General features: G+C 47.4%; 1 protein-coding gene across 1 annotated transcript in view; it reads left to right on the top strand.

Annotated features, from left to right (window-relative positions):
• Window positions 1–26,413, top strand: part of LOC122923933 (membrane-spanning 4-domains subfamily A member 8-like) — a 76,948-nt gene that overhangs the window by 35,154 nt on the left and 15,381 nt on the right. Inside the window, exon 3 of the mRNA XM_044274817.1 lies at window positions 5,536–5,592. Within this exon, the coding sequence (XP_044130752.1) occupies window positions 5,536–5,592 (57 nt within the window). The remainder of the gene's footprint in view (window positions 1–5,535; window positions 5,593–26,413) is intronic.

The following is a 26,413-nucleotide window of genomic DNA, read 5'->3' as shown; positions in this document are numbered from 1 at the left end:
CTCAAAAAGGTGGTCACGCTGCCACATATAGGCTGTAACTTCAGAGTAGGTGAGGATATAACAGTCTCTTCTAGTGCAGCCGAACAACCGGATTCCAACAGAGGATGATCTTTGCCAAAAAGGCCCCTTCTGTGGATTTTGGAGTTTGGAGCACATAGTGAAGGTCCATTACCTTTCCATATATCAACAAGATTTTATTATACTCGCAAAGATATAAAATCAATAGGCATTGAACAATCAGCAGGTCATGCGTGTTCACAAGATTGCCCGACCAAGCTTTCGCCAAAATAGCTTTATACCTGTCCTGTATAACGTTTCCTCATCACAAATACCTTTGTAAATTTTTTTGCACATACACTTCCAAATCCTATGCTACTGTACGTGTGACATACTTTCAAGCATATATCACATTTAAAATAAAGAAGGTGAGCAGTAAGGGATGGGGAAGTGGCCCTGATGCTGATGGTGCATGCAGAGGCCGTGGCCCTGGGCGTGGAGAAACAGTGCCTGCTGCCAGAGCACAAGAAAAACAATCATCCAAGATACCTAGCTTCATGTCCCAGTTTGCAGGGCGGCGCAGGACACCACTCTTGAAGTCAGACCAGTGCGACAAGGTGGTCGGTTGGATTGCAGCAGATAATGCTTTCAGTCGGTTAAGCACCACCCTGTCTTCCACCAAGTCCAGTCTCAGTAGCCAAAAGTCTGGTCAACATAATCCTAACCCTGATCCTCCTTCCTCCCACCATTTACAGTCTGGCCAAACAAGTGATCCCACACTTGGATATTCCGAGGACCTCTTTTCATTGCCATTATTTGATTTGGCCCCCTCGGCAAGCACACTTGAAGAGGGACATGAGATCTTGTGCCCTGATTCACAACCTCTCGAACATCCACAGTCTCAAGAACATGATGTTGGGGAATGGCAATTAGTGTTTAATGAGGTGGATGATGATGAGACACAGTTGCCAATGAGTCAACCACAATTACTGTCTCAAGAGGTTGATGAAGAGGTTGAGACACAGTTGTCAATCACTGAGGTTGTGGTTAGGTCAGCAAATCAGGAGGATGATCAGACTGAGGAAGTGGAAGAGGAGGTGGTGGACGATGAGGTCACTGACCCAACCTAGGAAGGTGTAAAGCCGAGCGAGGACAGCAGTACAGAAGGGGAGGGGTCTGCAGCACCGCAACAGGCTGGAAGAGGCAGTGGGGTGGCAAAAGGGAGAAGACGGGCCACACCACACAGGCCCACAACTGTTCCACGGAGCAACCGCTTGCGAAAATCTCCCTTGCCAAGGTAGATGTTCCGCAGTATGGCGCTTTTTTGAGGACAGTGCAGACGACAAAAGAATAGTAGTTTGCAATCTGTGCCATATGAAAATGTTACATGCTGGCCAATCCCCTGTCGATGGCGCAGGCCCAGATGCATCCTGCCCTGCACCTTCGCAAGCACCATCAACGACCACATCTACTTTCGTGTCCCAGCGCAGCGTACAAATGTCCTTACCCCAGGCATTTGAACGCAAGCGCAAATACCCAGCCACCCACCCACAGGCCAAAACACTGAATGCACAACTTTCCAAATTACTGGCCCTGGAAATGTTGCCATTTAGACTTGTGGACACTGAGGCCTTCCGCAGCCTGATGTCGGTGGCCGTCCCTCGTTACACAGTCCCTAGCCACCACTATTTTTCATGGTGTGCCGTGCCTGCCTTACACCAACATTTGTCCTGTAACAAAACAAGTGCCCTGACCAACGCAGTTACTGGGAAAGTCCACTTAACCACGGACACATGGACAAGTGCATTCAGCCAGGGTCGCTACATTTCCCTGACGGCACACTGGGTGAACGTTGTGGAGGCTGGAGCGAGTCGTACCCTGGGATGGCACAGCTGCTACCGAACCAAGGATTGCAGGCCCTACATCAATTAGGGTTTTCTCCAGCACCTACGTTAGTGGCTCCAACCTCCACTTCTCCTCCTCCGCCTCCTCCTCCACTTCCACCTCCGAATTATCAGCATGAGTCAGTCATCAGTTGGTAGCTGGTAGCAGTGTAGCACTGCAGTGGGGAAGCGGCAACAGGCCGTGCTGAAGCTGATATGCTTAGGGGACAAACAGCACACCGCCGCAGAGCTGTGACAGGGGATTAGAGACCAGACTGAGCTGTGTCTCTCACCACTCAACCTAGAACCAGGCATGGTTGCGTCTGATAATGGCCGTAACTTGGTGGCAGCTTTGGAGCTCGGCAAGCTCAAACAGATCCCATGCCTAGCCCATGTGTTCAATCTTGTGGTTCAGCGGTTTCTCAAAACCTACCCCAATTGGCCTGAGCTACTGGTGAAGGTGCGCCACGTGTGTGCACATTTCTGCAAGTCACCGACAGCTTCAGCCGGTCTGTCAACGCTGCAGCAGCACTTGAAATTGCCAGCTCTCCGGCTTTTGTGCAACTCGATCACGTGCTGGAATTCGACGTTTCACATGTTGGCCAGGCTTTGTAAGCAGCAGAGGGCAGTAGTGGAATACCAGCTGCAACATGGTCGTCGCCTTTCCAGTCAGCTTCCGCTATTCACAAGCGAGGAGTGGGCATGGATGTATGACCTCTGTGAGGTTTTAAGAAACTTTGAGTAATCAACACAGATGGTAAGCGGCGATAATGCTATTATCAGCGTTACCATCACACTTCTGTGTCTACTCAAATGCTCGCTGCTCCCAATTTAGGACGCCGCTTTGTATGTGGAAGAGGTGGAACTGGGGGAAGACATTACACAGGGTTATAGCCAGACCACCCTCAGTTTGTTTTCTCAGTGCGAATTGGACAATGAAGAGGAGGAGGAGGAGGAGGAGGAGGAGCAGGAGATGTTTGCCTCCGCTACAGAAGGTAGTACCCATGGAAGTTTAATTCCATCTGTTCAGTGTGGGTGGGCAAAAAAGGAGGAAGATTATGAGGAGATTGAGAGTGATCCTCCTGATGATGACAGCGAAGTCTTGCCTGTTGGTACTCTGGCACACATGGCTAACTTCATGTTAGGCTGCCTTTCTCGCGACCTGCGCATTATAGGCATTTTAGACAACACCGATTACTGGTTGTTCACCCTTCTCGATCCCCGCTACAAAGAGAATTTCTTACTTCTCATTCCTCTGGTGAAGAGGAGAAGCAAAATGGTGCAATACCAGAAGATCCTTGTTGAAAAATTGCTCCAAAAATTTCCATCTGACAACTCTGGCAGCACAGTCCGTAGTTCCTTGGCCAACCAAGGAGGGGAGATAAGGGGAACACATAGCAGTCCTAACAGAGGCAGGGCAGCACTCTCCAAAGCCTTGGACAGTTTCATAAAACCCCGTCAGCACACTCACCCTGATGCGCGGCCTAGTGTCACAAGGAGGGAAAGATTTTGGAAGATGGTGAAGGAGTACATAGCAGACCGTGTCAGCATCCTCAATGATCCCTCAGTGCCTTACAACTACTGGGTGTCCAAGCTGGACACGTGGCAGGAACTGGTGCTTTACACCAGAGTTTTGTCAGAGCGGGTATTCAGTGCTGCTGGGGGCATAATAACTGATAAGCACATCCGCCTGTCAACTGAAAATGCTGACAGGTTGACTCTTATAAAAATTAACAAGGATGTCCATGACTTCTCGACTCCACCAGAGGAAAGTGGCTGAACATAAAGGCACTTTAAATGTGTTGTTTATAATGTACTGAATACACTGTATTCCCATGCACCCCTTCCAACACAAACAAGAGTATATGGTTGAATCTTCCTTTTCTCGTCCTCTCCCTCTTCCATTATATCAACATGCTTATTCGTCACATATCATGCCCTCGTATATATGCCCTTCGCATATAATGTTTTACAGGGTCAGCTCACATGCAGGCCCTCGCATATAATTCTTTAGAGGGTCAGCTCAGCTGCAGGCCTTCGCATATAATTTTTTTAGAGGGTCAGGTCAGCTGCAGACCCTCGCATATAATTATTTAGAGGGCCAGCTCACCAGCAGGCCCTCACCTACAATATTTTACGGGGTCAGCTCACCTTCAGGCTCTTGCATATAATTTCTTAGAGGGTCATGTCACCAGCAGGCCTACACCTACAATCTTTTACTGGGTAAGCTCACCAGCAGGCCCGCACCTCAAATCTTTTACAGTGTCAGCTCACCTGCAGACCCGCACCTCAAATCTTTTACAGGGTCAGCTCACCTGAAGGCCCTCGCATTGAATTTTTTACTGAGTCAGCTAACCTGCATGCCCTCGCATATAATGGGTTGCAGGGTCAGCTCATCTGAAAGCCCCTGCATATAATTTTTTACAGGGTCAGCTCACCAGCAGGCCTTCATCTACAATCTTTTACATGATCAGCTCACCAGCAGGCCCCCACCTAAAATCTTTTACAGGGTCAGCTCACCTGCAGGCCCGCACCTAAAATCTTTTACAGGGTCAGCTCACCTGCAGGCCCTCACCTAATTATACCTAATAGGTAATTTGCGCGCATGCTTCCTTGCTTGGATGTGGTAGCCATAGTTGTTTCTCAGGCTCCCTCTTCGGAATCGAACCATGATTCTCCCATCACCCATGGTCTACATGGTTTGGGCTGAAAATAACATCAAAAGTTGATAGGGCAGACATCCGAATGGATAGTCGCCGTCACGGGGATGTGCGTTCGTCTCCAGGTTATCTAGAGTCACCAAAGAGGCAGCAGGCCCTAGCCCATAATGTTTTAGATGGTCAGATCAGCAGGCCCTTGCTCCAAATGTTTTTGAGGGTCACTAGCAGGTCATCAATCATAATTTTTCAAGGCTGTGTATGATGCCCTCCTTTATGTGTAACAAAGGGTGTATTGGAGTGCCGGTTCCTTGTAATTTTTGGCAGCCCTTTCACTTAGTGCATAGGCTTTATGAGTGTAGGAGTCCCACTACATGAACAATTGTACCACAATGTGAATGAGGCCCTCCTTTATGTGATATACAGGTTATATCGGAGTGCCTTTTCTTTGTAATTTTTGGCAGCACTTGCACTTTATATACAAGTAAATATACAGGAAAGAATGTTTCCTATCAATTTTTCTTCTAAAATAGATTTTTTTCTGTGTGTGCGTATTATTGTCTGTAAAAGTGGCGTACTATTCAGACAACATCATTACCCAGCAGCGACCTGCGAGTACAAGATGCATCCAGACATTCTCCCCATGCTGTCCCAGAACCATTTCAGTGGTGTTTCCATCAATTTCTGACAGTTTCCTTTGAACCAGGCACCCTCCCCTCTTCAGAGCAGGGTGTACCTGGTTTACTGATTGGGTTCTCCTATTGACTTCCATTATACTCGGGTGCTCCCGAACATCCGGATGTCCCGAGCCCTTCGAGCACCCGAGCACTATGGTGCTCGATCAACACTAGTTAAGAGTTTATTTACATATATTGGGGCCCCAGTTTTTGTAGACTGTGATGCTGGTTTTTGATAATTCTTTATACTCTTTTTTCTGGCCATATTGAACAGATGTAAACTTATCTAATGATTTTAACTAGAAGTTTTTTTTTTTACAGTACATTATCGCAGGAGCTCTGACCATTGCGGCTCAATCTAAACCTAACGTCTGCTTGGTGAGTAACTTGATATAGATTATGCATAGACAATGTCAACTGATCCAAGTCTGTGTAGTAATTATTATTCTGTTCCCTCTAGACCATTGATGATCATTTGGTGGTTTTTCTTGAGCAGTGTCTACAGTGAAAGTTTTCTTACCCAGGGTGAACATACAGTGAGAGCTGCAATTTTAAAACACTAAAGGGGCATTTTGAAGCGATAGTAATTTATACACAGGGGCGTAACCACTGCTGCAGTAGCTGCTATGGGGCAGGGAGGTCCAGACCATAATGCATATCTCTCAACTTTCTAAATGAACAAAACGGGACACATCGTACGACGGCAAATTTCTTCCACACTTTTTCCAACTTGCAGGATAACAGGCTGAACTGGATGGACAGATGTCTTTTTTCAGCCTTACAGGGAGTGCAGAATTATTAGGCAAGTTGTATTTTTGAGGATCAATTTTATTATTGAACAACAACCATGTTCTCAATGAACCCAAAAAACTCATTAATATCAAAGCTGAATATTTTTGGAAGTAGTTTTTAGTTTGTTTTTAGTTTTAGCTATTTTAGGGGGATATCTGTGTGTGCAGGTGACTATTACTGTACATAATTATTAGGCAACGTAACAAAAAACAAATATATACCCATTTCAATTATTTATTTTTACCAGTGAAACCAATATAACATCTCAACATTCACAAATATACATTTCTGACATTCAAAAACAAAACAAAAACAAATCAGTGACCAATATAGCCACCTTTCTTTGCAAGGACACTCAAAAGCCTGCCATCCATGGATTCTGTCAGTGTTTTGATCTGTTCACCATCAACATTGCGTGCAGCAGCAACCACAGCCTCCCAGACACTGTTCAGAGAGGTGGACTGTTTTCCCTCCTTGTAAATCTCACATTTGATGATGGACCACAGGTTCTCAATGGGGTTCAGATCAGGTGAACAAGGAGGCCATGTTATTAGATTTTCTTCTTTTATACCCTTTCTTGCCAGCCACGTTGTGGAGTACTTGGACGCGTGTGATGGAGCATTGTACTGCATGAAAATCATGTTTTTCTTACCTTGCAGACTTCTTCCTGTACCATTGCTTGAAGAAGGTGTCTTCCAGAAACTGGCAGTAGGACTGGGAGTTGAGCTTGACTCCATCCTCAACCCAAAAAGGCCCCATAAGCTCATCTTTGATGATACCAGCCCAAACCAGTACTCCACCTCCACCTTGCTGGCGTCTGAGTCGGACTGGAGCTCTCTGCCCTTTACCAATCCAGCCATCTGGCCCATCAAGACTCACTCTCATTTCATCAGTCCATAAAACCTTAGAAAAATCAGTCTTGAGATATTTCTTGGCCCAGTATTGACTTTTCAGCTTGTGTGTCTTGTTCAGTGGTGGTCGTCTTTCAGCCTTTCTTACCTTGGCCATGTCTCTGAGTATTGCACACCTTGTGCTTTTGGGCACTCCAGTGATGTTGCAGCTCTGAAATATGGCCAAACTGGTGGCAAGTGGCATCTTGGCAGCTGCACGCTTGACTTTCCTCAGTTCATGGGAAATTATTTTGCGCCTTGGTTTTTCCACACGCTTCTTGCGACCCTGTTGACTATTTTGAATGAAACGCTTGATTGTTCGATGATCACGCTTCAGAAGCTTTGCAATTTTAAGAGTGCTGCATCCCTCTGCAAGATATCTCAATATTTTTGACTTTTCTGAGCCTGTCAAGTCCTTCTTTTGACCCATTTTGCCAAAGGAAAGGAAGTTGCCTAATAATTATGCACACCTGATATAGGGTGTTGATGTCATTAGACCACACCCCTTCTCATTACAGAGATGCACATCACCTAATATGCTTAATTGGTAGTAGGCTTTCATGCCTATACAGCTTGGAGTAAGACAACATGCATAAAGAGGATGATGTGGTCAAAATACTCATTTGCCTAATAATTCTGCACGTAGTGTATAAACTTTGTTACTATGTTACTAGGCCACGCCTGTAACTCAGCCCAAAACATAACTATGCACCTAATCCCAACCAGTTCTCTTAATGCCCCCACATAGTAATTATTCCCCCTTCATGCCACCTAACAGTATTTATGCCCACAATGTGCCCCCTCACAGAATTATGCCCAGCTGTTCCCCCATTAATATGTCCAGAAGTGGCCCCAGTAATATGACCAGCTGTTCCCCCAATATTATGCCCAGCAGTGCCCCCAGAAATATGTCTAGCTGTGCCCCCAGTAATATGTCTAGCTGTGCCCCCAGTAATATGCCCCGTTATGTACCCCCCATTAATATGCCCTGCTGTGCCCCCAGTAATATGCCCTGTTATGTACCCCCAGTAATATGCCCAGCTGTGCCCCCAGTGATATGCCCAGTCATGTGCCCCCAGTAATATGCCCAGTCATGTGCCCCCAGTAATATGCCCAGATGTGCCCCCAGTAATATGCCCAGTCATGTGCCCCCAGTAATATGCCCAGCTGTGCCCCCAGAAATATGTCCAGCTGTGCCCCCAGTAATATGCCCAGCTGCGCCCCCAGTAATATGCCCAGCTGCGCCCCCAATAATATGCCCAGCTGCGCCCCCAGTAATATGCCCAGTTATGTGCCCCCAGTAATATGCCCATCTGTGCCCCCAGTAATATACCCATCTGTGCCCCCAGTAATATACCCATCTGTGCCCCCAGTAAAATGCCCCGTTATGTACCCCCCATTAATATGCCCTGCTGTGCCCCCAGTAATATGCCCTGTTATGTACCCCCAGTAATATGCCCAGCTGTGCCCCCAGTGATATGCCCAGTCATGTGCCCCCAGTAATATACCCAGCTGTGTCCCCAGTAATATGCCCAGCTGTGCCCCCAGAAATATGCCCAGCTGCGCCCCCAGTAATATGCCCAGATGTGCCCCCAGTAATATGCCCAGTCATGTGCCCCCAGTAATATGCCCAGTCATGTGCCCCCAGTAATATGCCCAGTCATGTGCCCCCAGTAATATGCCCAGCTGTGCCCCCAGAAATATGTCCAGCTGTGCCCCCAGTAATATGCCCAGCTGTGCCCCCAGTAATATGCCCAGCCGCGCCCCCAGTAATATGCCCAGCTGCGCCCCCAGTAATATGCCCAGTTATGTGCCCCCAGTAATATACCCATCTGTGCCCCCAGTAATATACCCATCTGTGCCCCCAGTAATATGCCCAGCTGTTCGTCCTGTAATATGTCCAGCTGTGCCCCCAGTAATATGTCAAGTTATGTGCCCCCAGTAATATGTCCTGTTATGTGCCCCCAGTAATATGTCCTGTTATGTGCCCCCAGTAATATGCCCTGTTATGTGCCCCCACTAATATGTCCAGCTATGCCCCCAGTAATATGTCCAGTTATGTCCCCCTAGTAATATGCCCAGCTCTGCCCCCTGTAATATGCCCAGCTGTGCCCCCAGTAATATGCCCCTCACAATGTGCCCCTCACAGAAAGTAAAAAAAATCAACACCACATACTCACCTTGTTCCTAGCAGCAGCAGTAAGACATTGGCTGCTCTGGTCTGTGGAAGAGGCGGAGCCGAGGCTGACTGCCCCCGCCCCCGCACAGACAAGAGGTGTGGAGAGCCGACAGGGGGAAGGAATGATGAAGCAGGGAGCTGATGCCAGCTCTCTGCTTCATCATAATACACAGACAACTGTATCTGCTTCCTATGGAAATCGGGACAGCTGCCAGAAAGTGGGACATAGCTCCCTCGTACCAGGACAGTGAGACAGCCACTGCAATCCGGGACTGTCCTACCGGATCCGGGATGGTTGGGGAGTACGCCATAATGAATGTCTGTTATCCATTACAGCTGGGTGTAAGGCCCTGACTAGCAATATGGCAAGTGGCCCGGGCCTGCGCTTGTTAACCACTTCAACCCCGCTAGCTAAAACCCCCTTAATGACCAGGCCACTTTTTACACTTCTGCACTACACTACTTTCACCGTTTATTGCTCGGTCATGCAACTTACCACCCAAATGAATTTTGCCTCCTTTTCTTCTCACTAATAGAGCTTTCATTTGGTGGTATTTTATTGCTGCTGACATTTTGACTTTTTTTGTTATTAATCGAAATTTAACGATTCTTTTGCAAAAAAATGAAATTTTTCACTTTCAGCTGTAAAATTTTGCAAAAAAAACGACATCTATATATAAATTTTTTGCTAAATTTATTGTTCTACATGTCTTTGATAAAAAAAAAATGTTTGGGCAAAAAAAAATTGTTTGGGTAAAAGTTATAGCGTTTACAAACTATGGTACAAAAATGTGAATTTCCGCTTTTTGAAGCAGCTCTGACTTTCTGAGCACCTGTCATATTTCCTGAGGTTCTACAATGCCCAGACAGTAGAAAACCTCCACAAATGACCCCATTTCGGAAAGTAGACACCCTAAGGTATTCGCTGATGGGCATAGTGAGTTCATAGAACTTTTTATTTTTTTGTCACAAGTTAGCGGAAAATTATGATTTTTTTTTTCTTCTTTTTTTTCTTACAAAGTCTCATATTCCACTAACTTGCGACAAAAAATAAAAAATTCTAGGAACTCGCCATGCCCCTCACGGAATACCTTGGGGTGTCTTCTTTCCAAAATGGGGTCACTTGTGGGGTAGTTATACTGCCCTGGCAATTTAGGGGCCCAAATGTGTGAGAAGTACTTTGCAATCAAAATGTGTAAAAAATGGCCTGCGAAATCCGAAAGGTGCACTTTGGAATATGTGCCCCTTTGCCCACCTTGGCTGCAAAAAAGTGTCACACATCTGGTATTGCCGTACTCAGGAGAATTTGGGGAATGTGTTTTAAGGTGTAATTTTACATATAACTATGCTGGGTGAGAGAAATATCTTGGCAAAAGACAACTTTTCAAATTTTTTTATACAAAGTTGGCATTTGACCAAGATATTTTTCTCACTCAGCATGGGTATATGTAAAATGACACCCCAAAACACATTCCCCAACTTCTCCTGAGTACGGCGATACCACATGTGTGACACTTTTTTGCAGCCTAGATGCGCAAAGGGGCCCAAATTCCTTTTAGGAGGGCATTTTTAGACTTTTGGATCCCAGACTTCTTCTCACGCTTTAGGGCCCCTAAAAAGCCAGGGCAGTATAAATACCCCACATGTGACCCCACTTTGGAAAGAAGACACCCCAAGGTATTCAATGAGGGGCCTGGCAAGTTCATAGAATTATTATTTTTTTTGCAAAAGTTAGCGGAAATTGATTTTATTTTTATTTTTTCTCACAAAGTCTCACTTTCCGCTAACTTAGGAAAAAAATTTCAATCTTTCATGGACTCAATATGCCCCTCAGCGAATACCTTGGGGTGTCTTCTTTCCGAAATGGGGTCACATGTGGGGTATTTATACTGCACTGGCTTTTTAGGGGCCCTAAAGCGTGAGAAGAAGTCTGGAATATAAATGTTTAAAAAATTTTACGCATTTGGATTCCGTGAGGGGTATGGTGAGTTCATGTGAGATTTTATTTTTTGACACAAGTTAGTGGAATATGAGACTTTGTAAGAAAAAACAAACAAAAAAAATATATATATTTCCGCTAACTTGGGCCAAAAAAATGTCTGAATGGAGCCTTACAGGGGGGTGATCAATGACAAGGGGGTGATAACCCCATATAGACTCCCTGATCACCCCCTTGTCATTGATCACCCCCCTGTAAGGCTCCATTCAGACGTCCGTATGATTTTTAAGGATCCACGGATACATGGATCGGATCCGCAAAACACATGCGGACGTTTGAATGGAGCCTTACAGGGGGGTGATCAATGACAGGGGGTGATCAGGGAGTGTATATGGGTGATCACCCCCCTGTCATTGATCACCCCCCTGTAAGGCTCCATTCAGACGTCCGTATGATTTTTAAGGATCCACGGATACATGGATCGGATCCGCAAAACACATGCGGACGTCTGAATGGAGCCTTACAGGGGGGTGATCAATGACAGGGGGTGATCAGGGAGTGTATATGGGTGATCACCCCTCTGTCATTGATCACCCCCCTGTAAGGCTCCATTCAGACGTCCGCATGTGTTTTGCGGATCCTATCCATGGATCCGTAAAAATCATACGGACGTCTGAATGGAGCCTTACAGGGGGGTGATCAATGACAGAGGGGTGATCACCCATATAGACTCCCTGATCACCCCAGTCATTGATCACCCCCCTGTAAGGCTCCATTCAGACATCCGTATGATTTTTACGGATCCATGGATACATGGATCGGATCCGCAAAACACATACGGAAGTCTGAATGGAGCCTTACAGGGGGGTGATCAATGACAGGGGGTGATCAGGGAGTGTATATGGGTGATCACCCCCCTGTCATTGATCACCCCCCTGTAAGGCTCCATTCAGACGTCCGCATGCGTTTTGCGGATCCGATCCATGTATCCGTGGATCCGTAAAAATCATACGGACGTCTGAATGGAGCCTTACAGGGGGGTGATCAATGACAGGGGGGTGATCAATGATAGGGGGGTGATCAGGGAGTCTATATGGGGTGATCAGGGGTGATCAGTGGTTCATAAAGGGTTAATAAGTGACAGGGGGGGGGGGTGTAGTGTAGTGTGGTGTTTGGTGCGACTTTACTGACCTACCTGTGTCCTCTGGTGGTCGATCCAAACAAAAGGGACCACCAGAGGACCAGGTAGCAGGTATATTAGACGCTGTTATCAAAACAGCGTCTAATATACCTGTTAGGGGTTAAAAAAATCACATCTCCAGCCTGCCAGCGAACGATCGCCGCTGGCAGGCTGGAGATCCACTCTCTTACCTTCCGTTCCTGCGAGCGCGCGCGCCTGTGTGCGCGCGTTCACAGGAAATCTCGGCTCTCGCGGGAGGACACGTATATGCGTCCACCCAGAAGAGCAGGGCCGCCGCCAGGATGCAATCCTGCATACGGCGGTCCTGGAGTGGTTAAAGGGAACCTGTCACCGGGATTTTGGGTATAGAGCTGAGGACATGGGCTGCTAGATGGCCACTAGCACATCCGCAATATCCAGTCCCCATAGCTCTGTGTGCTTTTATTGTGTAAAAAAAACGATTTAATACATATGCAAATTAACATAAAAGAGTCATATCTTACTTGTGTGACCAGAGAAGAGTCATATTTTCAAGCTCTGACTCATCTCAGGTTAATTTGCATATGTATCAAATCGGTTTTTATACACAATAAAAAGACGGGGTATTGCGGATGTTCTAGTGATAGGGATGAGCGAACCCGAACTGTACAGTTCGGGTTCGTACCGAATTTTGGGGTGTCCGTGACACGGACCCGAACATTTTCGTAAAAGTCCGAGTTCGGGTTCGGTGTTCGTCGCTTTGTTGGCGCTTTTTGAAAGGCTGCAAAGCAGCCAATCAACAAGCGTCATACTACTTGCCCCAAGAGGCCGTCACAGCCACGCCTACTATTGGCATGGCTGTAAATGGCCAGTGCAGCATGTGACCCAGCCTCTATTTAAGCTAGAGTCATGTAGCGCCGCACGGCACTCTGCTCTTATCAGTGTAGGGAGAGGTTGCAGCTGCGACTGTTAGGGCGAGATTAGGCACTAGGCAGGGATTTACTCATCAAAAACACTTAATTCAGTGATCGATCTACAGCTGTGGATCATTAAACTGCTGCTATTTAATTGCTCACTGTTTTTAGGCTGCCCAGAACGTTTTTCAGTCACTTTTTTCTGGGGTGATCAGCGGCCATTTTGTGTCCTGTGGTGCGCCAGCACAAGCTGCCACCAAGTCCATTTAACCATCAATAGTGTGGTTATTTTTTTGCTATATCCTACATCAGGGGCTTGGCTGTGCTTGCTATTTTATTGAGGGGTGAAATACAATTGCCAAAATAGCAGTACCCTAACTCTCGTGTATTAGCTGTGGCCAGCCAATTGTAATACTGTCTGCTGCTTGGCAAAGGATATATTTTTGTTCTGGGTTGAAATACAATTCCCAACTTAGCAATTCCCTAAATTAGTGGTTTCTGCTGTATCAGGCCTACTTGAAATCTATCCATAAAAGGGTATATTAGATTGAAGGTGCGGATAGGGTCATCCACAATAACTTCACACGCACGCTACCGTGCATTTCCAAGTCTAATTCTGTCCGTAAACCTATACCTGTCACCCAGCGCCTAAATAATAGGCCTCAAATTTATATTCAGCTTAATCTGTGGTTATTGCTGAGGCTGGACAATTCATTTAGTGTCCGCCAAAGCACAGTTTTTGTTCTGGGTTGAAATACAATTCCCAACTTAGCAATTCCCTAAATTAGTGGTTTCTGCTGTATCAGGCCTACTTTAAATCTATCCATAAAAGGGTATATTAGATTGAAGGTGCGGATAGGGTCATTCTCAATAACTTCACACACACGCTACCGTGCATTTCCAAGTCTAATTCTGTCCGTAAACGTATACCTGTCACCCAGCGCCTAAATAATAGGCCTCAAATTTATATTCAGCTAAATCTGTGTTTATTGCTGAGGCTGGACAATTCATTTAGTGTCCGCCAAAGCACAGTTTTTGTTCTGGGTTGAAATACAATTCCCAACTTAGCAATTACCTAAATTAGTGGTTTCTGCTGTATCAGGCCTACTTTAAATCTATCCATAAAAGGGTATATTAGATTAAAGGTGCGGATAGGGTCATTCTCAATAACTCCACACACACGCTACTGTGCATTTCCAAGTCTAATTCTGTCCGTAAACGTATACCTGTCACCCAGCGCCTAAATAATAGGCCTCAAATTTATAGTCAGCTAAATCTGTGTTTATTGCTGAGGCTGGACAATTCATTTAGTGTCAGCCAAAGCACAGTTTTTGTTCTGGGTTGAAATACAATTCCCAACTTAGCAATTCCCTAAATTAGTGGTTTCTGCTGTATCAGGCCTACTTGAAATCTATCCATAAAAGGGTATATTAGATTGAAGGTGCGGATAGGGTCATCCACAATAACTTCACACGCACGCTACCGTGCATTTCCAAGTCTAATTCTGTCAGTAAACCTATACCTGTCACCCAGCGCCTAAATAATAGGCCTCAAATTTATATTCAGCTAAATCTGTGTTTATTGCTGAGGCTGGTCAATTCATTTAGTGTCCGCCAAAGCACAGTTTTTGTTCTGGGTTAAAATACAATTCCCAACTTAGCAATTCCCTAAATTAGTGGTTTCTGCTGTATCAGGCCTACTTGAAATCTATCCATAAAAGGGAATATTAGATTGAAGGTGCGGATAGGGTCATTCTCAATAACTCCACACACACGCTACCGTGCATTTCCAAGTCTAATTCTGTCCGTAAACCTATACCTGTCACCCAGCGCCTAAATAATAGGCCTCAAATTTATATTCAGCTTAATCTGTGGTTATTGCTGAGGCTGGTCAATTCATTTAGTGTCCGCCAAAGCACAGTTTTTGTTCTGGGTTGAAATACAATTCCCAACTTAGCAATTCCCTAAATTAGTGGTTTCTGCTGTATCAGGCCTACTTTAAATATATCCATAAAAGGGAATATTAGATTGAAGGTGCGGATAGGGTCATTCTCAATAACTCCACACACACGCTACCGTGCATTTCCAAGTCTAATTCTGTCCGTAAACCTATACCTGTCACCCAGAGCCTAAATGATAGGCCTCAAATTTATATTCAGCTAAATCTGTCGTTGCTGCTGTGCCTGTATTAGTGTAATACGGTACCTAAATAGATAGCCAGATAGTGTTAGGTGTCTGTAAAAAAAGGCCTGAATTTGAATTCAATACATTGGGCCAAATAATTTTTTTCTTATTGTGTGTGGTGAACGGTTACAATGAGGAAAACATCTAGTAAGGGACGCGGACATGGTCGTGGTGGTGTTAGTGGACCCTCTGGTGCTGGGAGAGGACGTGGCTGTTCTGCCACAGCCACACGTCCTAGTGTACCAACTACCTCAGTTTCCAGTAGCCGCCAGATTTTACAGCGATATTTGGTGGGGCCCAATGCCGTTCTAAGGATGGTAAGGCCTGAGCAGGTACAGGCATTAGTCAATTGGTTGGCCGACAGTGGATCCAGCACGTTCACATTATCTCCCACCCAGTCTTCTGCAGAAAGCGCACAGATGGCGCCTGAAAACCAAGCCCATCAGTCTGTCACATCACCCCCATGCATACCAGGGAAACTGTCTGAGCCTCAAGTTATGCAGCAGTCTCTTATGCTGTTTGAAGACTCTACTGGCAGGGTTTTCCAAGGGCATCCACCTAGCCCTTCCCCAGCGGTGGAAGACATAGAATGCACTGACGCACAACCACTTATGTTTCCTGATGATGAGGACATGGGAATACCACCTCAGCATGTCTCTGATGATGACGAAACACAGGTGCCAACTGCTGCGTCTTTCTGCAGTGTGCAGACTGAACAGGAGGTCAGGGAGGAAGACTGGGTGGAAGATGATGCAGGGGACGATGAGGTCCTAGACCCCACATGGAATGAAGGTCGTGCCACTGATTTTCACAGTTCGGAGGAAGAGGCAGTGGTGAGACCGAGCCAACAGCGTAGCAAAAGAGGGAGCAGTGGGCAAAAGCAGAACACCCGCCGCCAAAAGACTCCGCCTGCTACTGACCGCCGCCATCTGGGACCGAGCACCCCAAAGGCAGCTTCAAGGAGTTCTCAGGCATGGCACTTCATTAAACAATGTGCTGACGACAAGACCCGAGTGGTTTGCACGCTGTGCCATCAGAGCCTGAAGCGAGGCATTAACGTTCTGAACCTTAGCACAACCTGCATGACCAGGCACCTGCATGGAAAGCATGAACTGCAGTGGAGTAAACACCTTAAAAACAAGGAACTCATTTAGGCTCTCCCTGCTACCTCTTCTGCTGCTGCCGCCTTGGCCTCTTCTGCTGCTGCCGCCTCGGCCTCTTCTTCCGCCTCTGGAGGAACGTGGGCACCTGCCGCCCAGCAAACAGGGTATGTACCACCAACACCACCACCTCCGTCACCAAGCATCTCAACCATGTCACACGGCAGCGTTCAGCTCTCCATCTCACAAACATTTGAGAGAAAGCGTAAATTCCCACCTAGCCACCCTCGATCCCTGGCCCTGAATGCCAGCATTTCTAAACTACTGGCCTATGAAATGCTGTCATTTAGGCTGGTGGACACAGACAGCTTCAAACAGCTCATGTCGCTTGCTGTCCCACAGTATGTTGTTCCCAGCCGCCACTACTTCTCCAAGAGAGCCGTGCCTTCTCTGCACAACCAAGTATCCGATAAAATCAAGTGTGCACTGCGCAACGCCATCTGTGGCAAGGTCCACCTAACCACAGATACGTGGACCGGTAAGCACGGCCAGGGATGCTATATCTCCCTAACTGTACACTGGGTAAATGTAGTAGTGGCTGGGCCCCAGGCGGAGAGCTGTTTGGCGCACGTCCTTCCGCCGCCTCCTGTTGCCTCCTCCTCCTACTCGGCTTCCTTCTCCTCTTCTTCCACCTGCTCATCCAGTCAGCCACACACCTTCACCACTAACTTCAGCACAGCCCGGGGTAAACGTCAGCAGGCCATTCTGAAACTCATATGTTTGGGGGACAGGCCCCACACCGCACAGGAGTTGTGGCGGGGTATAGAACAACAGACCGACGAGTGGTTGCTGCCGGTGAGCCTCAAGCCCGGCCTGGTGGTGTGCGATAATGGGCAAAATCTCGTTGCAGCTCTGGGACTAGCCGGTTTGACGCACATCCCTTGCCTGGCGCATGTGCTGAATTTGGTGGTGCAGAAGTTCATTCACAACTACCACGACATGTCAGAGCTGCTGCATAAAGTGCGGGCCGTCTGTTCACGCTTCCGGCGTTCACATCCTGCCGCTGCTCGCCTGTCTCCGCTACAGCGTAACTTCGGCCTTCCCACTCACCGCCTCATATGCGACGTGCCCACCAGGTGGAACTCCACCTTGCACATGCTGGACAGAATGTGCGAGCAGCAGCAGGCTATAGTGGTGTTTCAGCTGCAGCAAGCACGGGTCAGTCGAACTGCGGAACAGCACCACTTTACCACCAATGACTGGGCCTCCATGCGAGACCTGTGTGCCCTGTTGCGCTGTTTCGAGTACTCCACCAACATGGCCAGTGGCGATGACGCCGTTATCAGCGTTACAATACCACTTCTATGTCTCCTTGAGAAAACACTTAGGGCGATGATGGAAGAGGAGGTGGCCCAGGAGGAGGAGGAGGAGGAAGAGGGGTCATTTTTAGCACTTTTAGGCCAGTCTCTTCGAAGTTACTCAGAGGGAGGTTTTTTGCAACAGCAGAGGCCAGGTACAAATGTGGCCAGCCAGGGCCCACTACTGGAGGACGAGGAGGACGAGGATGAGGAGGAGGTGGATGAGGATGAAGCATGGTCACAGCGGGGTGGCACCCAATGCAGCTCGGGCCCATCACTGGTGCGTGGCTGGGGGGAAAGGCAGGACGATGACGATACGCCTCCCACAGAGGACAACTTGTCTTTACCTCTGGGCAGCCTGGCACACATGAGCGACTACATGCTGCATTGCCTGCGCAACGACAGCAGAGTTGCCCACATTTTAACGTATGCAGACTACTGGGTTGCCACCCTGCTGGATCCACGCTACAAAGACAATGTGCCCACCTTACTTCCTGCACTGGAGCGTGATAGGAAGATGCTCGAGTACAAGCGCACGTTGGTAGACGCGCTACTGAGAGAATTCCCAAATGTCACAGGGGAACAAGTGGAAGCCCAAGGGCAAGGCAGAGGAGGAGCAAGAGGTCGCCAAGGCAGCTGTGTCACGGCCAGCTCCTCTGAGGGCAGGGTTAGCATGGCAGAGATGTGGAAAAGTTTTGTCAACACGCCACAGCTAACTGCACCACCACCTGATATGCAACGTGTTAGCAGGAGGCAACATTTCACTAACATGGTGGAACAGTACGTGTGCACACCCCTCCACGTACTGACTGATGGTTCGGCCCCATTTAACTTCTGGGTCTCTAAATTGTCCACGTGGCCAGAGCTAGCCTTTTATGCATTGGAGGTGCAGGCCTGCCCAGCGGCCAGCGTTTTGTCTGAACGTGTATTTAGCACGGCAGGAGGCATCATTACAGACAAGCGCAGCCGCCTGTCTACAGCCAATGTGGACAAGCTGACGTTCATAAAAATGAACCAGGCATGGATCCCACAAGACCTGTCCATCCCTTGTGCAGATTAGACATTAACTACCTCCCCTTAACCATATATTATTGTACTCCAGGGCACTTTCTCATTCAATCCTCTTTTTATTTTCATTTTACCATTATATTGCGGGGCAACCCAAAGTTGAATGAACATCTCCTCTGTCTGGGTGCCGGGGCCTAAATATATGACAATGGACTGTTCCAATGTTGGGTGACGTGAAGCCTGATTCTCTGCTATGACATGCAGACTGATTCTCTGCTGACATGAAGCCAGATTCTCTGTTACGGGACCCCTCTCCTCTACCTGGGTCTAAATATATGACAATGGACTGTTACAGTGGTGGCTGACGTGAAGCCTGATTCTCTGCTATGACATGCAGACTGATTCTCTGCTGACATGAAGCCAGATTCTCTGTTAAGGGACCTCTCTCCTCTGCCTGGGTACCTGGGCCTAAATATATGACAATGGACTGTTACAGTGGTGGCTGAAGTGAAGCCTGATTCTCTGCTATGACATGCAGACTGATTCTCTGCTGACATGAAGCCAGATTCTCTGTTACGGGACCTCTCTCCTCTACCTGGGTGCCTGGGCCTAAATATATGACAATGGACTTTTACAGTGGTGGCTGACGTGAAGCCTGATTCTCTGCTATGACATGCAGACTGATTCTCTGCTGACATGAAGCCAGATTCTCTGTTACGGGACCTCTCTCCTCTACCTGGGTGCCTGGGCCTAAATATATGACAATGGACTGTTACAGTGGTGGCTGACGTGAAGCCTGATTCTCTGCTATGACATGCAGACTGATTCTCTGCTGATATAAAGCCAGATTCTCTGTTACGGGACCTCTCCACTCTACCTGGGTGCCTGGGCCTAAATATATGACAATGGACTGTTACAGTGGTGGCTGACGTGAAGCCTGATTCTCTGCTATGACATGCAGACTGATTCTCTGCTGACATGAAGCCAGATTCTCTGTTACGGGACCTCTCTCCTCTACCTGGGTGCCTGGGCCTAAATATATGACAATGGACTGTTACAGTGGTGGCTGACGTGAAGCCTGATTCTCTGCTATGACATGCAGACTGATTCTCTGCTGACATGAAGCCAGATTCTCTGTTACGGGACCTCTCTCCTCTACCTGGGTGCCTGGGCCTAAATATATGACAATGGACTGTTACAGTGGTGGCTGACGTGAAGCCTGATTCTCTGCTATGACATGCAGACTGATTCTCTGCTGACATGAAGCAAGATTCTCTGTTACGGGACCTCTCTCCTCTGCCTGGGTGCCTGGGCCTAAATATATGACATTGGACTGTTACAGTGGTGGGTGACGTGAAGCCTGATTCTCTGCTATGACATGCAGACTGATTCTCTGCTGACATGAAGCCAGATTCTCTGTTACGTGACCTCTCTCCTCTGCCTGGGTGCCTGGGCCTAAATATATGGCAATGGACTTTTACAGTGGTGGCTGATGTGAAGCCTGATTCTCTGCTATGACATGCAGACTGATTCTCTGCTGACATGAAGCCAGATTCTCTGTTAAGGGACCTCTCTCCTCTGCCTGGGTGCCTGGGACTAAATATCTGACAATAGACTGTTACAGTGGTGGGTGACGTGAAGCCAGATTCTCTGCTATGGGACCTCTCTCCAATTGATATTGGTTAATCTTTATTTATTTTATTTTTATTTTTATTCATTTCCCTATCCACATTTGTTTGCAGAGCCCTCTAGCTCTTTCCTGGGCTGTTTTACAGCCTTTTTAGTGCCAAAAAGTTCAGGTCCCCATTGACTTCAATGGGGTTCGGGTTCGGGACGAAGTTCGGATTGGGTTCGGATCCCGAACATTTCCGGGAATTTCGGCCGAACTTCTCAAACCCGAACATCCAGGTGTTCGCTCAACTCTACTTTTTAACACTTGTGAAGGGCCCTTGCCATTTTGCTAAGAATTTGCTCTCTACTGTGGGTATTAACACAAGCACCCGGTCCCCTGGACTAAAATGACGCAGTTTCGCACCCCGGTTATATATTCTACTTTGGGCCTGTTGGGCTTGACTGCCTTGATCCGGTCCTGCATCTGTGACACATGCTCAATTACACTGCGGTACGGGGTAGATTCGTGCTCCCACGTCTCTTTAGCTATGTCGAGTAGCCCTCGGGGCTGCCTGCCATACAGAAGTTCAAAGGGTGAAAACCCCGTAGACGATTGCGGTACTTCTCGTATGGCAAACAGTAAATAGGGAAGTAGGCAATCCCAATCCCTACCATCCTTGGCAATCACCTTTCTCAACATGTTTTTCAGGGTTTTATTGAATCTTTCCACCAATCCATCCGTTTGCGGATGGTAGACTGAGGTTCGGATATGCTTCACCATGAATAGCCGACATAATTCTTTGGTCACCCTGGACATAAATGGGGTGCCCTGATCCGTTATGATCTCTTTAGGGATCCCAACCCTACTGAACACCAGGACCAACTCCTTGGCTATGGTCTTTGCCGTCATATTTCTTAATGGAATAGCTTCTGGATATCTGGTGACGTAGTCTAGGATCACTAGTATGTACTGATGTCTGCGAGCTGATTTCACTATAGGGCCTACCAGATCCATAGCTATTCGTTCGAATGGCACTTCCACAATGGGTAAGGGTACCAATGGGCTTCTAAAGTTAGGGGGCGGAGACGTATATTGGCACTCGGGACAAGATGCACAGTAATCTCTTACCTCTGCTACTAGCCCTGGCCAAAAGAAACGCATAAAAATTCTTACTTTTGTCTTTTCCATCCCCAGGTGTCCCCCCAACAAATGACCATGTGCTAGATCCAAGACCATCTTCCTAAATGGCTTGGGAACTATCAGTTGTTCTACGATGTCTTCACCTTGCTTGTCTACCTGATATAGTAAGTTATTTTGCATCGCGATATGGGGATAAGCAAGCGTGACATCTGGGTAAATCAGGACACCATTTATTATTTTTACATTTTCCCGGGCCCGAGCGAAAGTAGGGTTTCAGCTGTGCTGTGGCAAAATTGTCGCTTGAAACCTTTATATCTGCTAAGACATTTTCAACCCTCTCCTCTAGCTCCCCACTTACATCAGTGGTTTCAGTGTCCCCCGACATTACATCAAAAGGAAACACGGCCTTATCAGGAGATGACAGAACCTCATGAAGAAGCTCAGGCTCTGTGACTCCTGTTGCCCTTTCTCCAGAGACCGTAACCACTGTTGGCTCTTTAACCCTTTTTTCCCACAATTCCCAGAAAGAAGGAAAATCCCTCCCCAGTATATCGTCATACATGAGAGTGGGTATTATCGCTACTTGACAGGGTACCCGGTTGAGCACAGTTCCTATGGTAACACGTGCCGTATTATACTCGCGAGTTTCCCCATGAATACAGGTGACCCCTACTGTCTGGGTCTGTAAGCTATCGGAGTTTACCAAACTGGCTTTGACTAACGTGATCATACTGCCAGTATCCAGGAGAGCCTGCACCTCTCTCCCCTCCACTGAAACAGGACACAGATGTTTATCGACCTTTTCAGGGGTCCCAATAGAACAAACCCCTTGGGCAAACATCGATTTCGTATTTGGCATAGCACTCATATCACACTGCATGGGCTCCGAGTTTAACGGACAGTTAGCAGCAATATGTCCTGGTCCCCTACACCGGAAGCATTTGATAGGTTCTGGTCTCAGAAAGTCAGACCTGGCCCTTTCGGGGCGTTCCGGCCAGAGTTCAGCTTTGGACCTTGTGTCCCTGTTAGGGGCCCCACCCCTCGCAGGAGCACCCCCCTACCGGGTACTTTCCTGGGTTAGGCAGGGATTTTGTACCAGGTCCTTTGCCGCAGCATATCTTTCTACCAGAGAGACCAACTCATCTGCGCTGTTAGGGTCACCGTGGGTAACCCACTTGCATATTTCAGGTGGGAGGGCTCTAAGATATCTGTCCACTACCACACGTTGGACAACCTCTGGAGCCGATAGAACATCTGGTTGTAACCACTTCTTGGTTAAGTGTACCAGGTCGTACATTTGGGAGCGAGCTGGTTTGTCTGCCTGAAAACCCCAATGGTGTACTCTTTGGGCCCGCACCGACAAAGTGACTCCCAGACGGGCCAAAATCTCCGCTTTCAGCTTACAGTAATCCTGAGCGTCGGCAGGATCCAAATCATAATAAGACTTCTGAGCCTCTCCACTCAGAAAGGGGGCTATCAACCCCGCCCACTGATCTAGTGGCCATCTTTCACGCTCAGCGGTGCGCTCAAAGGTCATCAAATAAGCCTCCACATCATCCGTGGCAGCCATCTTTTGTAGGTAGTTCCCAGCACATATGTCCTTCTTCCCGATGGGACCAATTTCAGTCGACCAAGGGGTCTGGTCTGCAAAGCGCTGCACCACCTCAGTCAAAGCAACACGATCTTTGTTTTGCATCTCGGTTAGAGTGGTAAGTTGCATTGCCATAGACCGCGCCAGATCCTCTGTCTGCCGATTAGCTTCTTGCTGCACTTTGTTTGCATGTTGCTGGGCTGCGGTGGCTTGCAGCAAAGCCTTTAACATATCCTCCATGTCAGGAGTCTTTCTCTGCAGAAATATAGCAGGTTTTACCCAGGACATATACCTGTTCCCAAGTCCAGAAACAATTTGTATTCAGGCGTTACCTTTATCAACCAGCTGTTCAAGGACCAGAAAAATTTCCAGCAGCCCCAGTTCCACTGAGCAAACGGGCTTCTGGCCCTTTAAATTCCCACACAGCACTGCAGCATTCAGCTTTTCTGAGGTGTTGTTGCCCTTAGCATCCTCCACCAATTGTGACAGTCAGTTATTTAGCTCGCCCTTCCAGCGGTGAAAAGGTAGGGGGATTAGTCAGATTATTTCGCTGAAGGAGACCTCAGGAGACAGAAGTGCATTTCCACTGGCGTCCTGCCAGCTTTATTTCACAGGTTGCATTTAAAACACAAAACATAAACGGAACACCTAGCCTTATCCAGGCTCTAACTAAACAATAGGTCCCTCTCTAGGACGTGGATGAGCTAACCTCAGTCCACGCAAAATAAGCACGCTGTCTGTACAGCAACCTGTGATACTTGCAGTTTGCAGGCTCTGGACCTTCAGGGTCCCTCAGTGAGATGTGGCTTCTCTCACTCCCAGGGAGTTCTGAGCAAGTGTGTTGACAGCCCAGTTTTCTAGCAACTCCCCAGGTGCAGCTCATCAGGACCCAGGCTTAGGTTTTTCTTAACCCTTTCCTAAACAACTTTCTTCAGCATATGCTAAGAACCTGGGAGACACGTATATACCCTAAATTACTTCACCCTGTGAGACACCACAATATAAATAAGATTACAAAATACGAGAGAATTGCGGTATGCAGGGATACCTTTATAATAAAGCAATTTACTTACAAAAGAAGCTATTCAGACGTCTGCTGTGCCGTCCTCTGCTTGCTTCTGCTTGCTTCTTTCTGTCTCTCGTCAGTGCGCAGGCGCACTTATGGTGGATCTGTGGAAGACACACTATTATGGAGGCATCTGTGGATGACACATTATGCCTCTCATTAGCCCTCATTATGCCTCTCATATTAGCCCTTATGCCTCATTAGCCCCCATTATTCCTCTTATTAGCCCCTATTATGCCTCTTATCACCCCCATATCAGCCCTTATGCCTCATTAGCCCCATTATAAGCCCTTATGCCTCATTAGCCCCCATTATAAGCCCTTATGCCTCATTAGCCCCTATTATTCCTCTTATTAGCCCTTATTATGCCTCATTAGCCCCCATTATAAGCCATTATGCCTCATTAGCCCACATTATGCCTCTTATTAGCGCCCATATGCCTAATTAGCCCCATTATGCCTAATTAGCCCCATTATGCCTAATTAGCCACCATTATGCCTCATTAGCCCCATTATGCCTCCAATTAGCCCCATATGCCTCCTATTAGCCCCATATGCCTTCTATTAGCCCCCATATGCCTCCAATTAGCCCCATATGCCTCTAATTAGCCCCATATGCCTCCAATTAGCCCCCATATGCCTCCAATTAGCCCCCAAATGCCTTCAATTAGCCCCCATATGCCTCCAATCAGCCCCCATATGCCTCCAATCAGCCCCCATAATGCCCCCAGCAGCCACATTTTTTATAAAAAAAAAAAAACACTTACCTCTCCTGCTCCTGGACGGACGCCGCCTGCAATTTTCTCTCTCCTCAGTCGACTGTGCTCTAAACTGGCACGCACAGCATGAGGTCACAGAGCGACCTCACGCTGTGCGCAGCCCTGCACAGCCGACAGCCGAGAACCAGGAAGTGGTGAGTACAGAGCGTTCACCACTTCTTGGTCCTTCGGTACTAATGATCGCTTCCATAATGGAAGCGCTCATTAGTATTCACCTGGGGGAATCAGCGGGGGGGCACCCAGGGGGGCAAGGAACAACATAGGGGGGGCGATTGCCCCCCCTCGCCCCCTCTAGCGACGCCACTACCTGTCTGTCAAACTCCTATAAATGCACAACATGCCAGCGGTGATGTTTATACAAAATATTTTATTAAACATATATGCAAAAAGTACAGTACATAATAAAACTCAGAAGGGAATGCAGACAAGTGTGGATGAACAGTACCCCCTATGACCAGTATGTATATCCATACATGCTTGTAGCAAATTGCCCCTGTCAATGTGATACAACAAGGACCCCCGCAAAGCTGCTGCAGAAAATGATGATAAATCACATCAGAAAAACATGCTGGATGTATCAGAAATTCTATCAATCAACATAGGAAATTATGTAAACCTGCTCCAAAGTAGAGTCACACCAGTGACAAAATAGTCACATCCCAGATGGAATACCACACTAGGAGGCTGAGGAGACACTGGAGCATAGAGGATATGCAGCACAGCAGGTGCACCGGTGATCACATAAACAGCTAAGGCATAAAAAAGTACATGGCAATGAAATAACCAACCTGGATAGGGGGAAAGACCCGACGACCGTTTCGCTCTCTGGCTTTTTCACAGGGCACAATACACCTGCCAGGAATCACAGTACTTATAACCCAGTCCCTTCTCACTAGCCCAATCAGATGCGGGCAATCAACAAACGAACTGCTGCACCTGTGAGATGTGATCACACTGCCGGCCCCCAACAGACGTGCCGTCACCACATAGCACGCCCCCCCATTGGATCATAGGTCATGGGAGTGGAACGGCCCCTCCCCCTGGCCCGCGTCATAGGCGCGTGACCGGGGGTGGGCTAAACACACCCTAGATGATCACATAACCCACTCTGGGCGTCTGCGGCTGCCAGGCAACCACCTCAAAGCGGCCAGAGGACGGAAACTCCATTATTCACAGCTATGTGCAGCAGTCAAGTGGGTACTAGAGGAGGTAAGCAATACACTAATGCATCCTCCATTATATAAAAAGTACAACCTGGCAACCTATATATCATTATTAAGCCGATAAATCATGTAAAATGTTATAAAAAAAAACAAAAAATTCATTAAACATTATTGGATGTTAGATGCAAGTGGTGATTGTACAATATAATATAATATAATATACATACTCCTAATTAGAATCATAACTCAATGCACATAGCCTACACGGTATTGTCTGCCCTATTTACAGGGTATCATCTACCATACCATATATAGGTCTAAATGATT

This window comes from Bufo gargarizans, unplaced genomic scaffold (assembly GCF_014858855.1).
Source record: "Bufo gargarizans isolate SCDJY-AF-19 unplaced genomic scaffold, ASM1485885v1 original_scaffold_2077_pilon, whole genome shotgun sequence".
In the NCBI taxonomy this organism is placed as follows: domain Eukaryota; kingdom Metazoa; phylum Chordata; class Amphibia; order Anura; family Bufonidae; genus Bufo; species Bufo gargarizans.
Note: the sequence above shows the minus strand (reverse complement) of the source record. Positions and strands in the feature narration are given on the sequence as shown.